Source organism: Platalea leucorodia (assembly GCF_965183815.1).
Source record: "Platalea leucorodia genome assembly, chromosome: 21".
Classification (NCBI taxonomy): Eukaryota; Metazoa; Chordata; class Aves; order Pelecaniformes; family Threskiornithidae; genus Platalea; species Platalea leucorodia.
Window position 1 is genome coordinate 6,125,185 of NC_138843.1, and position 18,521 is coordinate 6,143,705.

At 68.9% G+C, this 18,521-nt stretch overlaps 3 protein-coding genes across 4 annotated transcripts; 1 reads left to right on the forward strand and 2 right to left on the reverse strand.

The window, feature by feature from the left end:
* Window positions 1-191: 191 nt before the first annotated feature.
* GIPC3 (GIPC PDZ domain containing family member 3) lies at window positions 192-2,736 on the forward strand (the record flags this gene model as incomplete). Its single annotated transcript, XM_082330910.1, has 6 exons — window positions 192-440; window positions 909-1,094; window positions 1,415-1,595; window positions 2,075-2,187; window positions 2,427-2,508; window positions 2,585-2,736. 6 exons carry the CDS (start codon window positions 192-194, stop codon window positions 2,734-2,736), a joined length of 963 nt encoding a protein of 320 aa, XP_082187036.1.
* A 358-nt stretch (window positions 2,737-3,094) lies between these two features.
* Window positions 3,095-4,997, reverse strand: TBXA2R (thromboxane A2 receptor). Its single transcript, XM_082331510.1, has 2 exons — window positions 3,805-4,997; window positions 3,095-3,548 (listed from the first exon to the last, which is right to left on the reverse strand). Exons 1-2 carry the CDS (start codon window positions 4,624-4,626, stop codon window positions 3,279-3,281), a joined length of 1,092 nt encoding a protein of 363 aa, XP_082187636.1. The 5' UTR covers window positions 4,627-4,997; the 3' UTR covers window positions 3,095-3,278.
* A 7,798-nt stretch (window positions 4,998-12,795) lies between these two features.
* CACTIN (cactin, spliceosome C complex subunit) lies at window positions 12,796-18,330 on the reverse strand. 2 transcript variants are annotated; one of them, XM_082330928.1, is made up of 10 exons: window positions 18,108-18,330; window positions 17,074-17,557; window positions 16,448-16,543; window positions 15,825-15,970; window positions 15,578-15,740; window positions 15,329-15,446; window positions 14,884-15,076; window positions 14,421-14,543; window positions 13,986-14,278; window positions 12,796-13,475 (listed from the first exon to the last, which is right to left on the reverse strand). In XM_082330928.1, the coding sequence occupies exons 1-10, from the start codon at window positions 18,290-18,292 to the stop codon at window positions 12,985-12,987; spliced, it is 2,292 nt and encodes a 763-aa protein (XP_082187054.1). In that variant the 5' UTR covers window positions 18,293-18,330; the 3' UTR covers window positions 12,796-12,984. The 2 variants fall into 2 exon arrangements, with proteins under 2 accessions (XP_082187054.1, XP_082187055.1); XM_082330929.1 differs by having other exon boundaries at window positions 13,986-14,254; window positions 18,108-18,329.
* Window positions 18,331-18,521: the final 191 nt, after the last annotated feature.

Consider the following 18,521-nt stretch of genomic DNA (forward strand, 5'->3'; position numbering starts at 1 on the left):
AGGGTGATGGCTCTGTGCTGGCTGCTCTCCCACCTCCTCCGGCCCGGCCAGGGCCCTTCCTACATGGCAGAGCTCACCTGATCCCGGGTGGGTGACCTGTGCCGCTGGATCGGGTTCCCAGGCCCGGGGATCGCCTTACGGCCAAGCCGGGAGCCAGCACCCATCTATAATTCAGCAGTGTCGGCAGCGGGATGCGGCGGGCGGGCAGGCGCGGCAGGCAGGCCCAAGAGGGCAGCCCCATGGAGAACGGCGTGGGGCAGGAGCCAGGGACCCCCGAGCCACCCCCTGCCGAGGGCAGCTCGGCCCCCCGGGCCCGCCCTCGGCTGGTGTTTCACACGCAGCTGGCCCACGGCAGCCCCACGGGCCGCATCGAGGGCTTCACCAACGTCAAGGAGCTCTACGCCAAAATCGCTGAGGTCTTCAGCATCTCGCCCACCGAGGTGAGGGGGCCGTGGCTGCCGGGGCGCGGGGAGGGGGCTTTGCACCCAAAGTGGGAGACGCCGACCCTGCGGCACCGTCCCTGGCCAGCCCCCCGGCTGCTTGCAAATGCAGCCCCCAAAATGACCTGGAAAAGAGCGTTTTAATCTCAGGGCTGTCTCGTCTCCTCTGGGGAGCGGTTGGGTGGCTCTGTGCCTCAGTTTCCCCTCCTGGTACACAAGCAGGGAGCCGGGGCTGCTTATTCCTTGGCTGATACCGGCTGCTGCATAGCCTGGAGCCAAGGGAAGGGGACACAGGGACGGTGCCGCGCTGGGTCCCCGGGCAGGCTGGGTGTCCCCAGACCCCTCTGCTCTGGCAGCGCCCAGACCTGGCCGGATCTGCCCATGGCCGGCTCCTGCCCTGGCACTGCCGATGTCCCCCCGCCCTGCCGGGGCATCCCCAGCCCCTGGTGACGGGGTTCCTTGGGGCAGATCCTCTTTTGCACGCTCAACACGCACAAAGTGGACATGCAGAAGCTGCTGGGGGGACAGATTGGCCTGGAGGACTTCATCTTTGCCCACGTCCGGGGCGAGACGAAGGAGGTGGAGGTGACCAAGACGGAGGACGCGCTTGGCCTCACCATCACGGACAATGGGGCCGGCTACGCTTTCATCAAGGTGAACCCCCCCACCGTGGGGCCGGGGGCAGCCCTGGGGGCTCTGGCCCTGCAGGGTGACATCCCCTGCTGGCACCCACCCCCGGGACCGTGCTCCTTCCCTGACTCCCCCACCCCCTCAGTCCCCCTGGGTCCACCCTGGCCCTGGGAGGGGTCTCCCCTGCCATGGTGCAGTTTGGGGGGACCCTCCCTGCCTGACCCAGTTGCTAAAGGACATGGGACCACGGAGGTGTGTTTGTGCAGGGTGGGATGGGGACTATGTCTCTTCCCGTGGTGCCACCTTGTCGCTGTGTCCCCCCCGTCCCCTTCTGTGCTCCCCAGAGAATCAAGGAGGGGAGCATCATCAACCGCATCCAAACGGTGTGCGTGGGCGACAGCATCGAGGCCATCAATGACCACACCATCGTGGGCTGCCGGCACTACGAGGTGGCCCGGATGCTGCGGGAGCTGCCCCGGGCTCAGCCCTTCACCCTCCGCCTGGTGCAGCCCAAAAAGGCCTTTGGTGAGCCCGAGGGGTCCCCCGCTCTCGCCCTGGGGACTGGGGGACCCCTGGGAGGAACGCGGGGAGGCCGATCCCCTCTGGCCCTCCTGCCCTGCAGCCCCCTCCCCAGGGACCGGGTCCCCCCAGGGTCCTCCACCCGTGTGCACCCCGGAGCACCCCTGCATGGCACCCACGCGGGCATTCCCTGGGGGGGCCCCACACCTGCTTGTGCTCCCCGTGGGCACCCCCGCTCCTCTGTGTGCACTGTCCTGGGCACCCATGAGCAGCGTGTAACCGTGCGTATCCCCACCCTGCACCCAGGGGTGTCCCTTACACCCACGCTGCCTGTGAGCACCCCCTCCCCATGCGCGGCTCACCCTGCGGTGCCCCCCCGGGGTGCTGTGACGTGAGTGGGCTGGGTGATGGCCGGGGTGGTGGCGGCGAGGGGCAGGAGGTGCCAGGCCCTGCCTACGCCCTCACCCCCCGACCCCGGGGTGCAGACATGATCGGGCAGAGGACGCGGAGCAGCAAGTCCCCGGGCGAGGGCAGAGTGGCCAGTGGGAAGGAAACGCTGCGGCTGCGGGCACAGGGCCCGGCCACGCTGGAGGAGGGGGTAAGACCCCCACCCCCGTCCTTGAGACCCCCACCCTGAGCCCACGGCCACTCACACTGTGCCCAGGGTGGGGATGAGCATCCCCGTGCCCCGGGTGAGCCCTGCACTGTGCCTCCAGTGGGTGCACTGCAGGGTGCCCACGCGTGCAGTACCCATGGGCACGGCTCCGTGGGAGTCAGGGGGTCCCTGGACTGTGCCCCCGTCCCCTGGCACCCACCTGCTGGGCCTCTCGCCCCCAGCCCAGCCCCTTCGAGGAAGAAGCTGCCCGCCGGGTGGACGACCTGCTGGAGAGCTACATGGGCATCCGCGACAGCGAGCTGGGTGAGCGGGCAGGGCGGGCAGCGGTGCCCATCCCGCACCCTCGCCTGCCGCTGACCCTGCCTCTCCTCCTCCCCAGCCTCGACGATGGTGGAGGCGGCAAAGGAGAGCCCCAGCGCAGCCCAGCTCGCCTGCGGCTTGGACTCGGTGCTGGGCGAATTTGCCTTCCCCCAGGAGTTCGTGGCCGAGGTGTGGGCGGCCGTCTGCCACCCCAAGGCGGGGCAGGAGTAGCTGGGTGGGGGGTGGCAGTGCCCCTCGCCTGCGTCCCCTCCCCGCATCCCCACCCCACCTGGGGCTGGCGGTGCTGGTGGGGGGGGGGGGGTCCCCATCCTGCCCCCTGCACCCCGAGCTGCACCTCGGTGTGTCCCCTGGGTTGGGGGGGGGGAGCAGCAGGGCACCCAGCCCCCCCTCCCCAAGGACCCCTCTCGTGCACCCCAAAATGTGGTGGGAAGCGGCCGCAGCTGATTAAAGCAGAGACTGGAGGAGAAGGGCTGTTGCTCCGGCCGGCGATGGGGCTGGGGTCCCCCCACGCGCTCACCCCCAGCGGGCACGGAGAGCTGTGCAAGCTGTGTTTTATTGGGGGGGGGGGTCACTCAGATGGGGACGGGCAGGGGGGAGCAGCCCCGTGGCCCCTGCCCCCCCTTCCTTGGGTACTGGGCTCGGGGGGACGGGGAGAGCCCATGGATGTGGGTGGTGGGGACAATTAATTACCCTGGGGGGGTGGGATGGGGAGACGCCTTGCCCCCGCCCCCGGTACCTGTCCCTGGGGACCGCTACTGCAGAACAGAGTCGGCGGTGAGCTTGCGGCGCAGGGAGGGGTTGAGGACGGGGTAGAGGGAGACGATGGAGGGCCGGGGGCGCAGGCTGGGGTAGATGCGCTGCAGCACGGCCCGTCGGAAGAGGATGTAGACCCAGGGGTCCAGGATCTGGTTCCAGGTGACCATGCGGATGTAGATGAGCAGCATCTTCTGCGTGTTCGTGGGCAGCATCTGGATCTGGCCGCTGGCCGGCAGCTGCTGCAGGACGGTCTGGACGATGAAGATCTGTGAGGGGGGAAGGGGGCACGGCGTCAGTGGCGGGGGGTCCACGCAGAGGCCATGAGCTGCCCCGGGCTGCTGGAGAGGGGTCCCAGGCTGGTTTGGGGCACCTGCTACCGGGGAGCACCCGCTCTGCAAGCGGTGCTGAGCCCCAGAGCCCATCACCCTGGTGCCAACCCAGGGTGCAGAGTGGTGGTGGGGGGACACACCAAGACCCAGGAGGGACATGGCAGTGGGGGAACACCAGGACCCAGGTCCTCACCAGGAGGGGCATCCAGCAGATGGTGGCAATGATCATGATGCCCACGAGCTGCACCATCATCTCCACTTCGCTGTCCCGGCGCCGCTGCACCGACTCCCGGTCGTGGTAGACACGGCAGAGCGTCACCACGCTGACTGTGTTGAAGACGAAGGAGAGCAGCACGGAGAAGATGCCCAGCAGGGCGAAGAGCAGGCAGAAGACGACATTGCCGGTGTCGGGCAGGAGGGTGAGGAAGCACCAGGAGCCGGGGTACTGCAGCGTGTACCGCCCCAGCCCCAGCACCGGCAGCAGCCCCAGCAGGCAGGCAAAGCCCCACACCAGCCCCACGATGGACCAGGCGCGGCGCTTGGAGATGCTGGTGGAGCGGGAAAAGGGGCGGTTGATGCCAAAGAACCTCTCGCCAGCCATGGTGGCCCCCAGCAGCAGCGGGCACTGCCCGAAAAAGACCATGGAGAAGCCAAGGAAGTTGCAGAGGTGGCAGCTGGAGTCCACCTCAGCCCAGGCGAACTTGATGAAGTGATAGGGGATGATGACCGAGGCTGTCACCAGCAGCCCCATGAAGTCCGTGACCACCAGCCCGCAGAGGAAGACGAGGAAGGAGGAGCGGGCCCGGCTGGACAGCTTGCGGGAGGAGCTGAGCAGGACGCAGAGGGCGAAGAGGTTGGAGCAGAGGCCGATGAGGCCGAAGGCGGTGGAGAACCAGGGCGAGGTGATGCTGTTCTGCGCCTGGCCGTGGCCGTCACTGGCATTGAACACTCCGAAGCACGTGTCCGACCGGCCGGCCGCACTGCCATTGGGGGGCTCCATATCCCCCCACCCCATCCCGCTCCTGCCGGCAGCTTCAGGCAGCCTTGTGGCTCAGCTCCATGGCGTGTGCCCCCGCCGGTGCTGGCACCGATCCCGCCTTGCCCTGCAGGGACAAGGAGCGGGGTTTAGGACGGGTCCCCCACAGCCAAGCCCACCCATCACCCACCGTGAGCCTGCAAACGTGGGGCATCCCACGGGCTGCGGAGGGGGACGGGGACACCACACCAGGACCACAGCATGCGCTGGGCTGGCAGCGCTCTTGGTGCGGCCGCAGCAGCGGGTGTGGAGGGCCCCAGCCCTGCAGCTGGCCGGGATTAACCATCCCCAGCCGCGAGCCACATGGGCTGCTGCCACGAGGCTGTAATCCGGCGGGGTGGGTGTTGGGAGAAGCGCGGCACTGGCAGCTCGGCTCTGATGGCACCGGCTCCCTCCTGCCCCGGGGGGGACATGGCCAGACACCCCCAGGGACATCCACCCTCCGCCGTGGCGGGGGGACCCACTCTGAAGGCTGGGGCGTGCAGGCACAGGGCGGCTGCACTGGGGGCCTGATCCTGACACCCTCCCCCCACCCCTGCGCCTTCCCCTCTGCACCCCTGGCTAAATGGGGAGAGGCCCTGTTCCCCCAGTGTGGTGGGGAAACTGAGGCACAGGATGGGACGTCCCTGCTTGGAGCCGTGTGCTGCACCCCCCGGCACCGGCACTGCGGCCAGCCCACAGCCGTGGGACACGCAGCTGGCTTGCACGTGTGACATCCCCGTTCTCCCCCCTCTGCGGCCCCACCGCAGCTGGAGTCGAGGGTTTGTCACTGGGACATTGGCCCGGTGGCTATGGCAGGGTGCACGAGGACGGCTGCGGTCGTGGGCAGCCCGGTCGATGCCACGCTGGCTTGCTGGGCGGTGACCCGGGGCCGGGAAGCATCTGGGAAGCCCCAGGGCTGCCGCCTCCATCGCTAATTAGTCCAGGCTGCAAATGGGGTGATGTGGGATGGGGCAGAGGCATGGCGACAGTGGGGACCAGGCACCCCAGGGACCAGACCCCATGGGGACCAGACTCCTCCTCTCCTCCCGGGACCCATTTCTCCAGGCTGTGGGTGTCCTTGCCACCCCGTCTGCCCCGTCCCCACACCACTGGCTGACACCGTCCCCGGCCCGGTGGCCCCCGTGGGATGCCCAGCTGTATCCTGACCCACCGCCTCTGCAAAGACCCCGCTGCAGTGCCCGCCGGCCGTGGGGGTCCTGGCACCCCTGCCTCCCCCTCGTGCAGGGTGGCACCACAACCTGCCCACCATCCCCGTCCCCAAGTCAAACCTCAAGCCAATCCCGATCGGCGCCAAACCCAGCGGCTGCTCCCTCATCCGACCCCGCTCTGCGTCCCCACGACCCGGGCGAGTCCTGCGCCGCGTCCCACAGCCTGGCACCCCTCATTCACCGCCCCCTCTGCGGCCCCCGGCGCAAGGGCGGTGGCAGGGCTGGGAGCCGCCGCGCACACCCGAGGCACGCGCCGATCCCACAGCCCGTCCCAGGGCTGGGATGGGGCCAGGCATTGCAACATCCTCCTCTGGGGCCGCATCCAGGCGGGCTCGGGGCTGAGGGTGCCGGCACCCATCCGGCACAGCAGCACCCCTGCCCTCGCCCCTGTCGCCGGCTGTGCCGTCAGCCCCGTGGCCGCCGGGGAGCAGGGAAGGGGCTGGGGGTGGCAGCGGGGGCACGTCCCCAGCCACGTCCTGGCGCAGGCGGCTGGCAGAGCGTGGCGGTGATTCACTGCTGCAGTGCAAGTATGGCCCTGGCTTTTTCCATGAGACAACAGCGAAAACTTGCTGCTGTTTGTTTTCTCCAGTCCCGAGGGATGGCAGCGGCGGCCCCGAAGGTGAAGGTCCTCTTGAGACACGCGGTCAGGCCTTGGTGTGACGGTTCCGAGTCCCCGAGGAACCACCAGCCTTTCCCCAGCCCTTCCCATGTCCCCTGCGATTCCCCTCTCTGAGAGGTGGCGAAGTCCTCCCCTGCCCCGCGGTGATGCCACGTGGGTGCCGCGGCTCGGAGGTCCTGCTGGGCTGTCCCTTGCCGCGTGCCTGCCCACGCTCTCGGGGTGCTGCCCTCAAGCATGCGTGTCCCCCCCACCCTGGGGTGCTCCCTCCGGCGTGGCTGGGGATCAGGAGCCCGCAGGGTGATGCCGCCCCGCTGCCCCCATCGCCCGGGGACTCATGGCCATGGGATGCTCTTGGCTGCCGACCGGCTCGCTGTGGCAGGATCCGACCCCTCTCCCCACAGTGTCCAGAGGGGGGATCTCCCCACGGTGGCACCATGGCCGGGCAAGGATGCGCCAGCCCCGGCAGCTCGGCCCTGCACACCCCAAACCCCACTGTCACCCACGTCCCCTCCCTGTCCTCCTCTCCCTTCCTGCCCCGGCGAAGCCACGACCCAGACCCTCACCCACCGCTTGCTGCCGGCAGAACCGGGGACACCGGGGGCTCTGCCCCAGGACCAGCCGCGATGCCAGGGTGGGCTCGGGGGCTGAGCAGCCGGGTGCCGCCGGGTGCCTCGGCCGGCCAGCCTGGGACCGCGCAGCACTTAGAGGGAATCAAATATTAAAGAGGGGCCATTTAGTGCCAGCACGGCTGGGAACGAGCCGAACCCCGCGCGCACCAGAGCAAACCAGAGGCACTTACGGGAAGGGGCTCATGTGGGGGCCGGGGGCTCCTCACTCGCCGTCTCCCCCCATCGCAGGCGGCCGCCGCAGGAGGATGCGCGTGGGGATGGCAGGTCCTGCGGAGGAGAGACCCTAAGCCCCGTGCCAGTCCCCGAGAACCCCTTGCGCTTGGTTTTGGGTTATGGATCCAGCAAAACCCTTTCGCAGGGAGATCCCGTGGGAGCGAGGGTTTGGCTGTGAGTAAAGGCAAAGGGTGCTGGGGTAAGATCCCAGCGGAGAGGAGCTGTCTCCGAAATGGGCTGCTGGAGGCTGAGAGGCGCTGGCAGCAGCGGCGGGGGCCAGTGCGGGCGCTAATGGGGTTCTTGGTGCCACGTGAGCCCGTGGGTCGGCGTTACGCTGCAGCTGCACCGCAGGCTGCCCTGCCTCCGCCGGGCACTGCTTCCTGCCCTGCTCACATCCGAGGTCAGCGAGGGAAAGGCGAGAGGCTAATGGAGAATGCGGGAGGCTGCTCCTTATCAGCGCAGCTCTCGCTGCAGCCCGTGGCTTCCCCAGGCTTCCTCGGGCTGGGCTCGGCACCGGCTGGCAGGATCAGGCCAGGGCTGGGAAGGGAGCTTCGCTGGGCAGCGGGGCTCCACACGCCTGCAAAGGGTCCGCAAACCGGGCAGCAGTGACGTCCCCTACACCCCCCGTGCCCCCATGTCCTGGGCTCTGCCACCCGGGACGTGCTGCTCGGCTGCAGGGCGGCTGTGCAGAAGATGCTGCCGGGCATTTGCATTTGTCCTTCGTGTGGCCAGGCCCTCCTCTCTGCTTGCTGGACCTCTCCAGGGACAGCCCTGTCCCACCTTGTCCTGGAAGGCCCTCAGGCCCTTCTGCCTCTCCGGCCTGCTGTCCCTTGTGCAGGTGGGCCCGTGGGACACCGTCGGGCACAGCCGTCCCTGCCAGGGATGGCCGTGGTCCCACCGCCAGCCCCCCGCAGGCCGGGGCTCTCTGGGCAGCAGATGGGCTCAAGGCCATCAGCTGGGACGGGGAAGGCGATGGCCACGTCATGGGGCCGGGGACCTGGCGGGGCCCCAGCATCGCTCCCTGGACCCACAACCATCAAGGGGACCCGCTGCCGGGGGAGCCGGCCTGGCCTGGGGCAGGGAAATCCCTGGGGCACCCAGGACAGAGAGCATCCCCGGGCAGCGGTGACAGACCAGCAGGGTGGCCCCTGCCAGGCGCGGCGGCTGCCCTCGCCCACGGCGGAGGTCCCCCACCGGCTCACCCGGGGGGCGGTGAGCACAGGCCCCGTCTCGTCCCGGTCCGTCCCCGGGCCCCCGGCGCAGGGCAGGCGGGGGCAGCGCCCCGGGGTGCGGGAGCCGGGGGGGGCCGGCAGCCGGGGACCCCCGCACCCCGGCCGCAGCACCGCGGCTCCGGGGGGGCTTCGAAGCCGCCGCGGGGCCGCCCGAAATAGCCCCGTTCCCGGCCCGTTCCCGGCCCGTTCCCGGCCCTTCCCAGCAGCGCCTGGAGCCGGCGGCGAGCTCGGCGGCGGGGGCGGCGCGGGCAGGACCCGTCCCGGCGGGGAAGCCCCGAAAGCAAATCCCGGTGCCGGGGGGAGCCCGGGACCCGCCCGCCCCGGCCACCCAGCCCGGGGGAGAGCCGGCGGGGGGGGGCGGGGGCACCGCGTCCCCGTGTGTCCCCCCCCCCCGTGGGGTCACCGCTCCCCCCCCCCAAACGCGCTCCCCCGGGTTTGTGTGCCACCCGGGCGGCTGAGCCAGCCCCTGTCGCCCCGCCGGCTCTCCAAGCCCTGCGGTCCGTCCGTCCTTCCGCCCCAGCGCTGCGGTCTGTCCGTCCATCCCCCTCCGTCCGTCCATTCCCAGCCTCCTGGGCTCTTTGTCCTTCTCAGCCCCTCCGGCCCCTACCCCCCCCTCCCCCCCCGGCCCCTCCACCGGCCCCTCCCGCCCCCCCCGACCCGGGCCCTACCTCGCTGTACGGCGGGACCCCGCCCGGAGCGGCTGAGCCCGGCCCGGCTCCGCTCGGCTCGGCTCAGCCCGGCTCGGCTCAGCCCGGTTCCGCTCGGCTCAGCCCAGCCCGGCCCGGCTCAGCTCGGCTCGGCTCAGCCCGGCTCGGCTCAGCCCGGTTCCGCTCGGCTCAGCCCAGCCCGGCCGGCTCAGCTCGGCTCGGCTCAGCCCAGCTCAGCTCAGCCCGGCTCGGCTGAGATCGGCTCAGCTCAGCCCAGCTCGGCTCGGCTCAGCTCGGCTCAGCTCAGCTCAGCTCGGCTCAGCTCGGCTCAGCTCGGCTCAGCTCGGCTCAGCAAAGCCCGGCCCCGCGGGAGGGCGCGGGGGAAGGGCCGGGCTCTCAGCCCCCCCCCGGCCCCGCCCCGCGCCCCTCGGGGCAGGGTCCGGATCGGGCCCCGCTCGTGGGCGCCCCGACGCCCCCGGCCCCCATCGCCCCCCCAGCCCCGGCAGCGCCCCCCGGCGCGGAGCCCCCCGGGCCGGCACCCAGAGCCCGGGGCGGCCTCCAAGGCGGCAGCGGCCACGGGTGGGACGAGGGGCCGCGTCCCCCGGCCTCACCTGTCCCCGCTCGGCCGTGAGAACGGGCTGGCGCCGAGGCACCCCGACCCTGCGCCGGCCCGGCTATATTTAGCGGGGCCGAGCTCTTATCCGGGTTACTCATTTGTTTACCCGGACCGGATTCCTGCGTCTGGAGGGGGGGGTCAGTCCCAGAGGGACCCGCATGGACACAGCTCGGGCGGGCTGGCACCACGGCCAGGCCTCGTCCTCCAGCCCGGGAGCGGGACGTTCCCGCTGTCCCCCGCAGCAGGCCCCGAGACCCGGGAACGGGGAGGCGGCGGTGCCACGCAGACGTGAGCGCGTGCCCCCCGGCAGCGTCCCTGGGTGCCCCCCACAGCCCCGGCCGTCCCTACCCCAGGGGACTCGGCCGGAGGCAGCCCGCGTGTTTTCACACACCGGGGGTTTTCCCAGCCCGACGGCTCAGCTTGGTGTGTCGCTGCGCTGCCCAAAGCCATGGCCAGCCGGGCTCGCAGGGGTGGCGCGTCCCCAGGTGCTGTCCTGCTGAGGCATGGGAGCCGCAGGAGGGGACGCGATGGCCTCCGCTGCTGCTCTTTGTGCTCCGCTGGGAAGGGCAGAGCCCGTCCCTGGCGCCGGTGTCTCCATCCAGCTCCGAAGCACTGGGAGCGTCCAAGCCCATGGGTGACACAGGGGCATCCCGTGCACCCAGCATCCCATCAAGGCCAGGGTGCGCAGGCGGCCGGGCGATGCTCACAGGTCTGAGCAGGAGGTTTTCCTGCCACCGCCTTGGCGCTGCCGGGCTGCAGACCCTGTCCCTTGATCCCTTGGCGTGGAGCAAAGACCGTCAGAGCAAACGCCCAGGAGGAGGCTGATGGTTGGAGCCGGAGGGACAGCCGGGGAGCTGGAACGCAGCTGGCCCTGGCGGGGGGAGCGTGCTGGGAGCAGGAGTGGCCCCGCCGCGAGCAGAACCCAGCTCAGCAGCCGGCTACCGTGCCTGGATGCTGCTCGGGTGCGCCCACCCTCCTGCCGTCTCGGCCCGGGGCGCAGCCGCGCTCGCAGAGGATGTGGGCACGGGGGTGCCGAAGGCGGCTTCGCCCCGAGCTGCCACCGCCCCGGTGTGAACCCAGCCGAGCCGCTGCCGCTGGCTCTGGGAGCAGGAGAGAGCTGTGCCTCCCAAAGCCAGGCCAGGGCTGCGCCATGGCAAACCACGAGGCAGAGGAATGTAACCGGCTCCCCCTGAAATTAGGGGAGATGGGGAGCAGGGCACTGAGAGCACCCAGGGCTGGGAAAAAACCATCCTGGGCTTCAGCTGGATCCAGCCCCTGAACCAGCCACGGCGGGTGCCCGGCTGCAGCAGCTCCCGGGGTTCGGGCTCTTGTGCCTGGTCGGTGGCTCCGTCCAGGGACCGAAGTCAAGGGTGCGGGGAAAAGGCAGCACCGGGGAAAGGACACAGACCCTGCCCAGGCTGGGGACAGTGGGAGGTTTTGGGGGGAGTCCCCCCCTCCCTGTGCACCCAGGAGGGAGAGGGGCTGTGGGCGTGGGGCTCCGCCAGGCAGTTGAGCTGACTTTGGGGTTTGGTTTTTTTTTTTTTTCCTTTTTCCTCCAAAGCCGTCCCTGGCCGGGCCTGCACACGCTTCCTGCGCTGAGCTCCGGCCCCAAAACCCCCCTGCGCCAAGCAGCCACTCACAGCTTTAAATAACGCACAGGAAGGAGAGGCCGGGGGACGCGTCCCGGCACAGCCGCCAGCCCGGGGACGTCCGGCAGGACGGGGAGGGGGCACCCGCCTGCGCGGCAGAGGCGGTTGGGGTCTCCCCCAGCCCCATTCCCAGGCAGGCTGCGCCGCGGCACGTGTGGGCGGCTGTGGCAGGCGTGGGAGCCTCCTGAGCGTGAGCTCCCACGGTGCTTGCAGGGCCGGATCCTGCCGGCGGTGCTGAGAGCCGCAGGACAGGGCGACCCTCCTGAGCTATGGGGGAAAACGACAGCCATGGGGCAGCCCCCGAGGCCAGGGAGCCCCCACACAGCAGGGCCAGCTCTGCCCCGGTGCTGGGGGACCTGGGCAGCCCCTGAGCCCCTCCGCCGTGGGGCTGGACCGGGGCGGCAGGATGCAGCGAGGCCCGTGGGGAGGAAACAACCGTGCTGCAATAGCTCACGGCCAGGACAGAGGTTTCCTGGAGGCTGCGCTACCGGGCGTTACGCACGCACCGGCCTCCCATGCTGCCTGCTTCAGCACAGAGCGGGGACACCCCGAGGGTGCGGGCCCTGGAGGGGACGGGGCCATGTGGGGTGGGGGGACCGACGCCAGCAAGACCGAGCTCAGCCCTGAAGCGCTCCCCACGGTGCCCGATGCCTGCTGAGCGTTGCTCAGGGCCCTTGGGGACCCCCACCTCAGCGATGGGGGTCTGGGGAGCACAGCCAGCACTGGCCCAGGGCAGCGAGAGCCGCTCAGGCACAGGGTGGGAGGGATTGCAGGCCATGGAAATGGGATTTTTCCCTGTAAGGAGATATCTCATCTAACACCCCTCTCCTCCTCCCTGCCAGAAGCAGACGCCTGGCAGCCATTGAACCCTTTCATCCTGCAGCCAGGGTCGAGGGAGGTGGTGGCGCTCCCAGGCTGGGGAAGCTGGATCCCGCGGGGAACGTGCCAGAAATGGGACTGGCCGGGAGGGCGATGGGCCCGGGGAGGTCGGCGGCAGCAGGACCACTGAGGCAGGCGGAGCAAAGGGCACCGCAGCTCCAGCTGGGGAGCCTCTGGGCTGGACGGGTCTGGCACCAGTGCTGGGAGCGTGCTGCAGACGACCGGCGCAGGCAAGGGGAGGGCGTGGGGCTGGAGCGGGCAATGGGAGCACACGGGGCTGAGGGCAGGCGGGGATGGGGTGACAGACCCCCCGAGGTGTGGGGGTGAGGACACCCCCCCACCACCCAGCCCCCAAAGGAGCAGGGGAGCTCCCAGTGCTGGCCCAGTGCGGTACTGGCTGGTGACGCCATGCAGGAGCAGGGTGCCCACGCACAGGATGCCACGTCTTAAACAACCCCTATTTATTTGTACCAAAGTCTCAGGTCCCTCAGGATAAAAGCAAGGACAGGGAAAACCCTCAGGAACAGGCCCTGTGCTGGGCCAGGCCTCGGGGACATCCCTGGGACAGCGCCTGTGACAGGGGACGAACCCCCCCTGCCCACCCCCCTGCGCCAGGGGTCCGGAGGGGAGCTGAGCAGCCCCTCATCTGCGGTAACGATAACGCTTGAAGTGGAACCAGAGCTGGAAGATCCCGTTGGCAAACTGGCAGCGGAAGCCGTGGCGGTGGGAATACTCCCATTCCCGGTTGACAATCTTGAAGGCGATGTCCTCGTAGGGCGGCCCAGCGTGGAAGCGCAGGATGGCAAAGTCCTTGTTGTCCTGGCAGGCCTCCAGGAAGTACTCGGGCGTCGAGCGCTTGTCGATGAGGTCGGGGTAGAAGATGTTGAACTTGTAGCCCTGCACGATCTTGGGCGGAGGGTTGTCGAAGTCGTAGTGGGTCTGGTTGTACTTGTTCCACTCGAAGCCCGTGTGCACCCGGTTGAAGAAGCGGGGCTTGCGGGGCCGGTACTTGTCAGCCCAGAGATAAGCCTTGCCCGTGAGGGGCATTTCCACGCTGAACTGCGCCTCGTCCGCGCCCATGCCCTCCTTGGCCTTACGGAAGAAGATGTCATCGGCGCTCTCGGTGGCATCACCTGTAGGGAGGAGAGGGGACATCAGTGGCAGCCAGGCCGGGGCTGTGGGGACGCTGCTCCCGGGCGCGCAGAGGGAAGGAGCAGCAGATGCTGGGCAGGGGATGCGGAGCTGGACGCGGAGATGCGCACGCTGTCTGTGGGCTCCAGGTGGGCACCGGGGCTGAGCTGTGCTGGGAAACTCATCCAAAACACCCTTCCCACTTGTCCGCAGCCCAAACAGCTTGGTGGTGTGGCTGGGAGAGGGGAAAGACGCAATGCCTGTATCCGCAGGGAACGCCAGTGGTCTGAGCTCCACCTCCCTGCTCTCATCCGGGCCGCAGCGCGCTTGGCTGCCGGGGGCATCCCTCTGCCAGGCCAGCTCTGGATCCCCGCTCCAGATCCAGCTCTTACTCACTCCTTTTCCGAGGGCAGTGTCCCCCTCCAGCCCTGCACCCCGAAGCACACGCACGCCCTCCGTGCCAGGCAGGCTGCGAGGCCGGCGGGCACAGGGCTGGCCCGCGGGGCTCCTACCTGTGACCTGGAGCTGCTGACGCAGAAGCAGCAGCCGATGCGTATCCTCCTCGGCCTCCAGCACGTGAGCGTCGAAGGGCAGCTCGTTGGTGCCCAGCAGCCGGGGGCTGTACTTCCCCGCGTCGTAGTCGTCCAGGCTCTGCTGGATCAGGTCCTCCTCCATCAGCACGGCTTCCCCCTCTGCCTCTCCTTTGGTCTCTGCGTCCTGCTCGGCCTCCGGCTCCGAGGACGGCCCTGGCTGTACCACAATGCTCTCCTCTGGATCCAGCCTGCAAGGAAGGGAGAAGAGAGAACTGGGACGGGGATGGTACCCTTGCTCTCTGCTCACCTGAGGTCTGTCTACGGAAGGACGGGAGCACGAGGATGCGTTTTCTGTCCCGGGTGCCCCATAGGAGAGGCCGGGATGGCTGCGCTCCCCAAGGGAAGGCTGCGTACCTGTCGCTGGGGGAGGCCGGCTCCCGCTTGATGATGGGGAAGAGCGGTTCGCTCTCCACACCCTGCTCCTGCTTCAACTTGTACAGCTTCTGGCGCAGCACGTCCTGGTGCCGCTCTCGCAGCCTGTGAAGAGGAGATGAGCCGTCGGGTCCCACCCAGCGGAACCACCTCATGCCCACACTGCCCAGAGCTGTGACACCCACCGCATTGGGTAGAAATCTGCTGGGTTTTGTACAGTTATGGGCTGTAACATTCCAGTTTGGTTCCCTCTCGCAAACATTGCTGCTGGAGAAAGGACTGAGTGTCCAGCCCTTCTCCCCTCTTGGGAGAACCAACCATCTCGGAAAAGGGATAAAATCCCTCCACCAACAACTTCGGGTTTGTGCCTCCCCAGCTCTGCTCGCGGCGCAGTCTGCGCTGCCCCTTTCCGCAGCCCGGCCCAGGGGACAGTCCCTGCTCTCACCTGGCCCGAGCCATGTAAGCCTTCAGCTGCTGCAGCAGGCTCTCCCAGTACCCAATGTCAAGGTTGGGTCCTCCTGCCCGGATCTTGCTCTCGATGCCCTGGTAGAGCACTTGCAGCTGGTTGTACGTCTTGCCCTTGAACACGGACTGCACGTCTGAGCTGACGGAAGCGTTGACGCCATCCCGACGTTCCCCTGGACAGACAGACAACGGCGGTCAGTCAGTCTCCGAGCACTCCGCCTGCCTTCACCCAGGCCCTCCTGGGGCGCACCCGACAGCGGAGGGATGGACCCCAGCAGGGGATGGCTGCCAAATCTACAGCCTCCATGCAGCAGATCCCAGAGAACCCCTCTGAGCCTGAGCGCACGCGGCAGACCCTACGCCCTGTTTTACCCACCACCCCTGCTCCCCTCAACACCCACGCCAGGCTCTGCCCTCCCGCTTACCCGGTCCTCCTTTCCCAGACGCCTCCAGTTTGCGGAGCTTGGCTATCTCATCCTCCGTGATGATGGTCATGTCCCTCCAGAAGTCCACGTTCTTCCCTTGCTCCAGCTCCATGTAAACCTGCAGGCAGGAGACAAGCAGGACATCAGGCACCTGCTCCGCACCATGGGCAGGGAAGCAGAGCTGAGGGGGGGAAGCCCTGAGCTGCTGCCCCTCAGCCAGCCCTGGCACGGGGGCGGCAGAGCCGGCACCTGGATGTCCTCCACCAGATCCTCCATGTCGGAGACGGTCAGGCCGTTCAGGAAGGTGTAGGGCTCATGCATCTCCACGGCCAGGTCGTCATCCTCCGCGCTGATGTACTTGGCCAGAAGGTCAATGGGTTTTGCCCTCCCATCCCGAATCCGGATCTTAGACCTGGGCGAGAGGAGAGGGACAGCGAGCGATGCCTGCCGTCCTCTGCTCCCTGGTGGGCCTGTCCCCACAAAGCCCCACACCTACCGCAGCTTGGCCTGCTGCAGGTGGAAGTTATCTTCCTGCTCCTCCCAGGTTTTGAAGTGCTCTGCTTCTTTCTCCCGCTGCAGCATCTCCAGCTCCTGCTCACGCATCGCCTTCTCCCGCTCCCGCTCCAGGCGCAGCTGCTTCACCTGCTCGGGGCAGAGGGAGACGTGAGGCCGCTGTGGATGGGGCACCCACGGAGGACACCCGTTTGAGGACGCAGCCGTAATCCCGCTCACTGAGCTGCTGCAGCTCCTGCGATCGGCCTGAGGCTCCCCGGGGAGCCAGGAGCCATGTGGAAGAAAAGCCAGCACGGGCCAGCGGGGCCGGGATGCTTGCTGCTCACTGCCAGCCCTTTGGAGGACAGGAGACACAGGCACAACCGAGTGCCTCAGTGTCGTGACCTGGCACTTGTCCTCCTCAGTTCCCCCTGAGCTGGACTCAACCCCAAGAATCTTCTCCCCCCAGAACAGCAGAATCAGTATGCTGTGCCCCCCCCGATCCTACAGCCCATGGACACCCCCAGCGAGAAGAACAAGGGGACTTCCAGGTGAGCAACTGGGAGAACTGGGCTCTCCACAGGGTTCTCTGTCAGACGGTGGGAGGGAGGGAACATCTGATCCCACCTTCTGCAGCTCCAGGCGATTGTCCTCCTGGATTCGCTTGTTCCTCTCCTTCAGGTCCTTCTCATCCAGGTGGCTGATCCCTTTCTTTTCCAGCGCCTGAAACAGAGTGGCCAAGGGAAGCCCTGAAACCTCTACAGCCCCTCACCGACCAGCAAATGCCACCACATCCACCCGCTTCCACTGCTCCAGCGAGCTCCGATCCTCTTGAAGGTCCCCAAATCCCTCAAACCCTACTCCTGAAGCCCCTCAGCAAAACCCAGCCTCAGCCCAGGGAGGCCACCTGACCTGGGAACCACTAACACACTGGTAAACACCGCCCAGCGCTCAGCATGCAGCTCCCAGCAGGTCCGGGTCCCTCTCCTGCACCCTGACCCACCTCCTCGTCCCACACCCCTGGCCACAGACCTTGGTCTTCAGGAGAAAGGGGATAAAACCCCACTGAGCTCGTCAGAAACACCCAGCGCTTTGCTCTCGTGCGGCTGCTTTTACTGTTACAGAGGTTCCCACCTCAAGCAAAGGTCCCCCCTGATGCCCCGCTGCTCCTCTGTCCCATCCTGCGGTGGCCGCAGGGGCACGATCTCCTTTGAGCAGCCTCCTACAACCCGCCGGCGCGGAGGAGAGCTCACCTTGCTCCAGATGAAGGTGCCCAGCAGGTTGTTGTCCCCAAAGGGATTGTCGGTGTTGGTGTAACCCATGTACTCCTCTCCCCACCCCATCTTCTCCCGCTTCTTCCTCTCCTTGGCCTCCTTCTTGGCCAGCCGGCGAGCCCGTTTCTCCTCGGGCGTCTCCAAGGCTTTCATCAGTGCAGCTTGCTTCTTCTTCTCCTCCTTCAGCCTCAAGCGCTCCTGGAGGCTCAGCTGCTGCCCCGTCTCCTCCCTGCCCCGGGAGCGTGGCGGGGAGGGAGAGCTGACGGAGGACACAGAAGACTTGGAGCCATCTCTCTTGCTCCGCCGCTCTCTGCTCCGGGCTCTCCTCTTGTCTCGCTCACGCTCCGAGCTCGAGGAGCGACCCCGGGACCGCGAGCGGTGTTTCTTCTGGCTTTTACGGTGCTGGTCCCTGCTTTTGCTTTTCTTCTTCTTCCATTTCTGTCTCTCATCGCCAGAGTCGGAGCTGGAGTGGGGGAAAAGCCGTGTTTCAGCTGGGAGACGGTCGCTGGCTCCGTGTCGGACAACGGGCGCCCCAGCGGAGCGAGGACCGACCCAAGCCGCAGCCAGAGCTACCAGCGGGGCCGGGAAGGCCCAGACGCGCTTCCACGGCGGTGCCTGCTCCCCCGTGCCCCAGCAAAGCCCCGGTCGGGCCGGGTCTCTCTCACGGCCCGCGCTTTTCAAACCGCCCCTCAGCCCGGGCCGCCCCGCGGCACAGCCCGGGCCCGGCGGGGCCTCCCGCCCCCGGCCGAGGGGACGCGGCGGGCCCCGGCACCGGAGCGGCCCTCGCACGGCCCCGGGAAGGCGCCCGGCCCGGCCCGGCCCCGCCGCGGCCTCTCCCCGGCGCCTTCGCCTCAGCCGGGCACCGGGGCCTGGTCCGGCCCGCCCGAGCCCGCGGCCTCCCCGGGGCCGGCCTCCCCCCGGGCGCCGGCACCCCGAGGCCCGGCTCCCCGCTCCACCGGGCCCGGTCCCCCCTCAGGCGAGGCCCAGCCGCTGCGGGCCCGGCCCCCGCTCACCCCGAGCTCGGCTCCCGGCGGCGTCCCCCGCTCCGGCTCCGGCTCCGGCTCCGGCTCCGGCTCCGGCTCCGGCTCCGGCTGCGCCGCCGCCGCCTCTCCCGGCTCCCGGAGCGCTCCCGGCCCCGCTCCCGCCGCGGCGAGCGCGACCGCCGCCGCCGGGCCGGGCTGCGCGACCCCGAGCCCATGGGCCCCGGCTGCGGCTGCGGCTCCGCCCCGGGGGCCTCCGGCAGCGCAGGGCCGCCCCGAGCCCCAGCCCGGCGCCGGCGGGGCAGCTCCGCGGCGAGGCCCCGGCGGAGGCGGAGCTCGGCCGCCCCGCGCCCGCCCCCTCCTCCCGTCCCCTTTTTTTTTTTTTTTTCTTCCCCCTTTTTTTCTTCCTTTTTATCCCCAAAAAGGAGGCGAGGCCCGGCCGCGAGC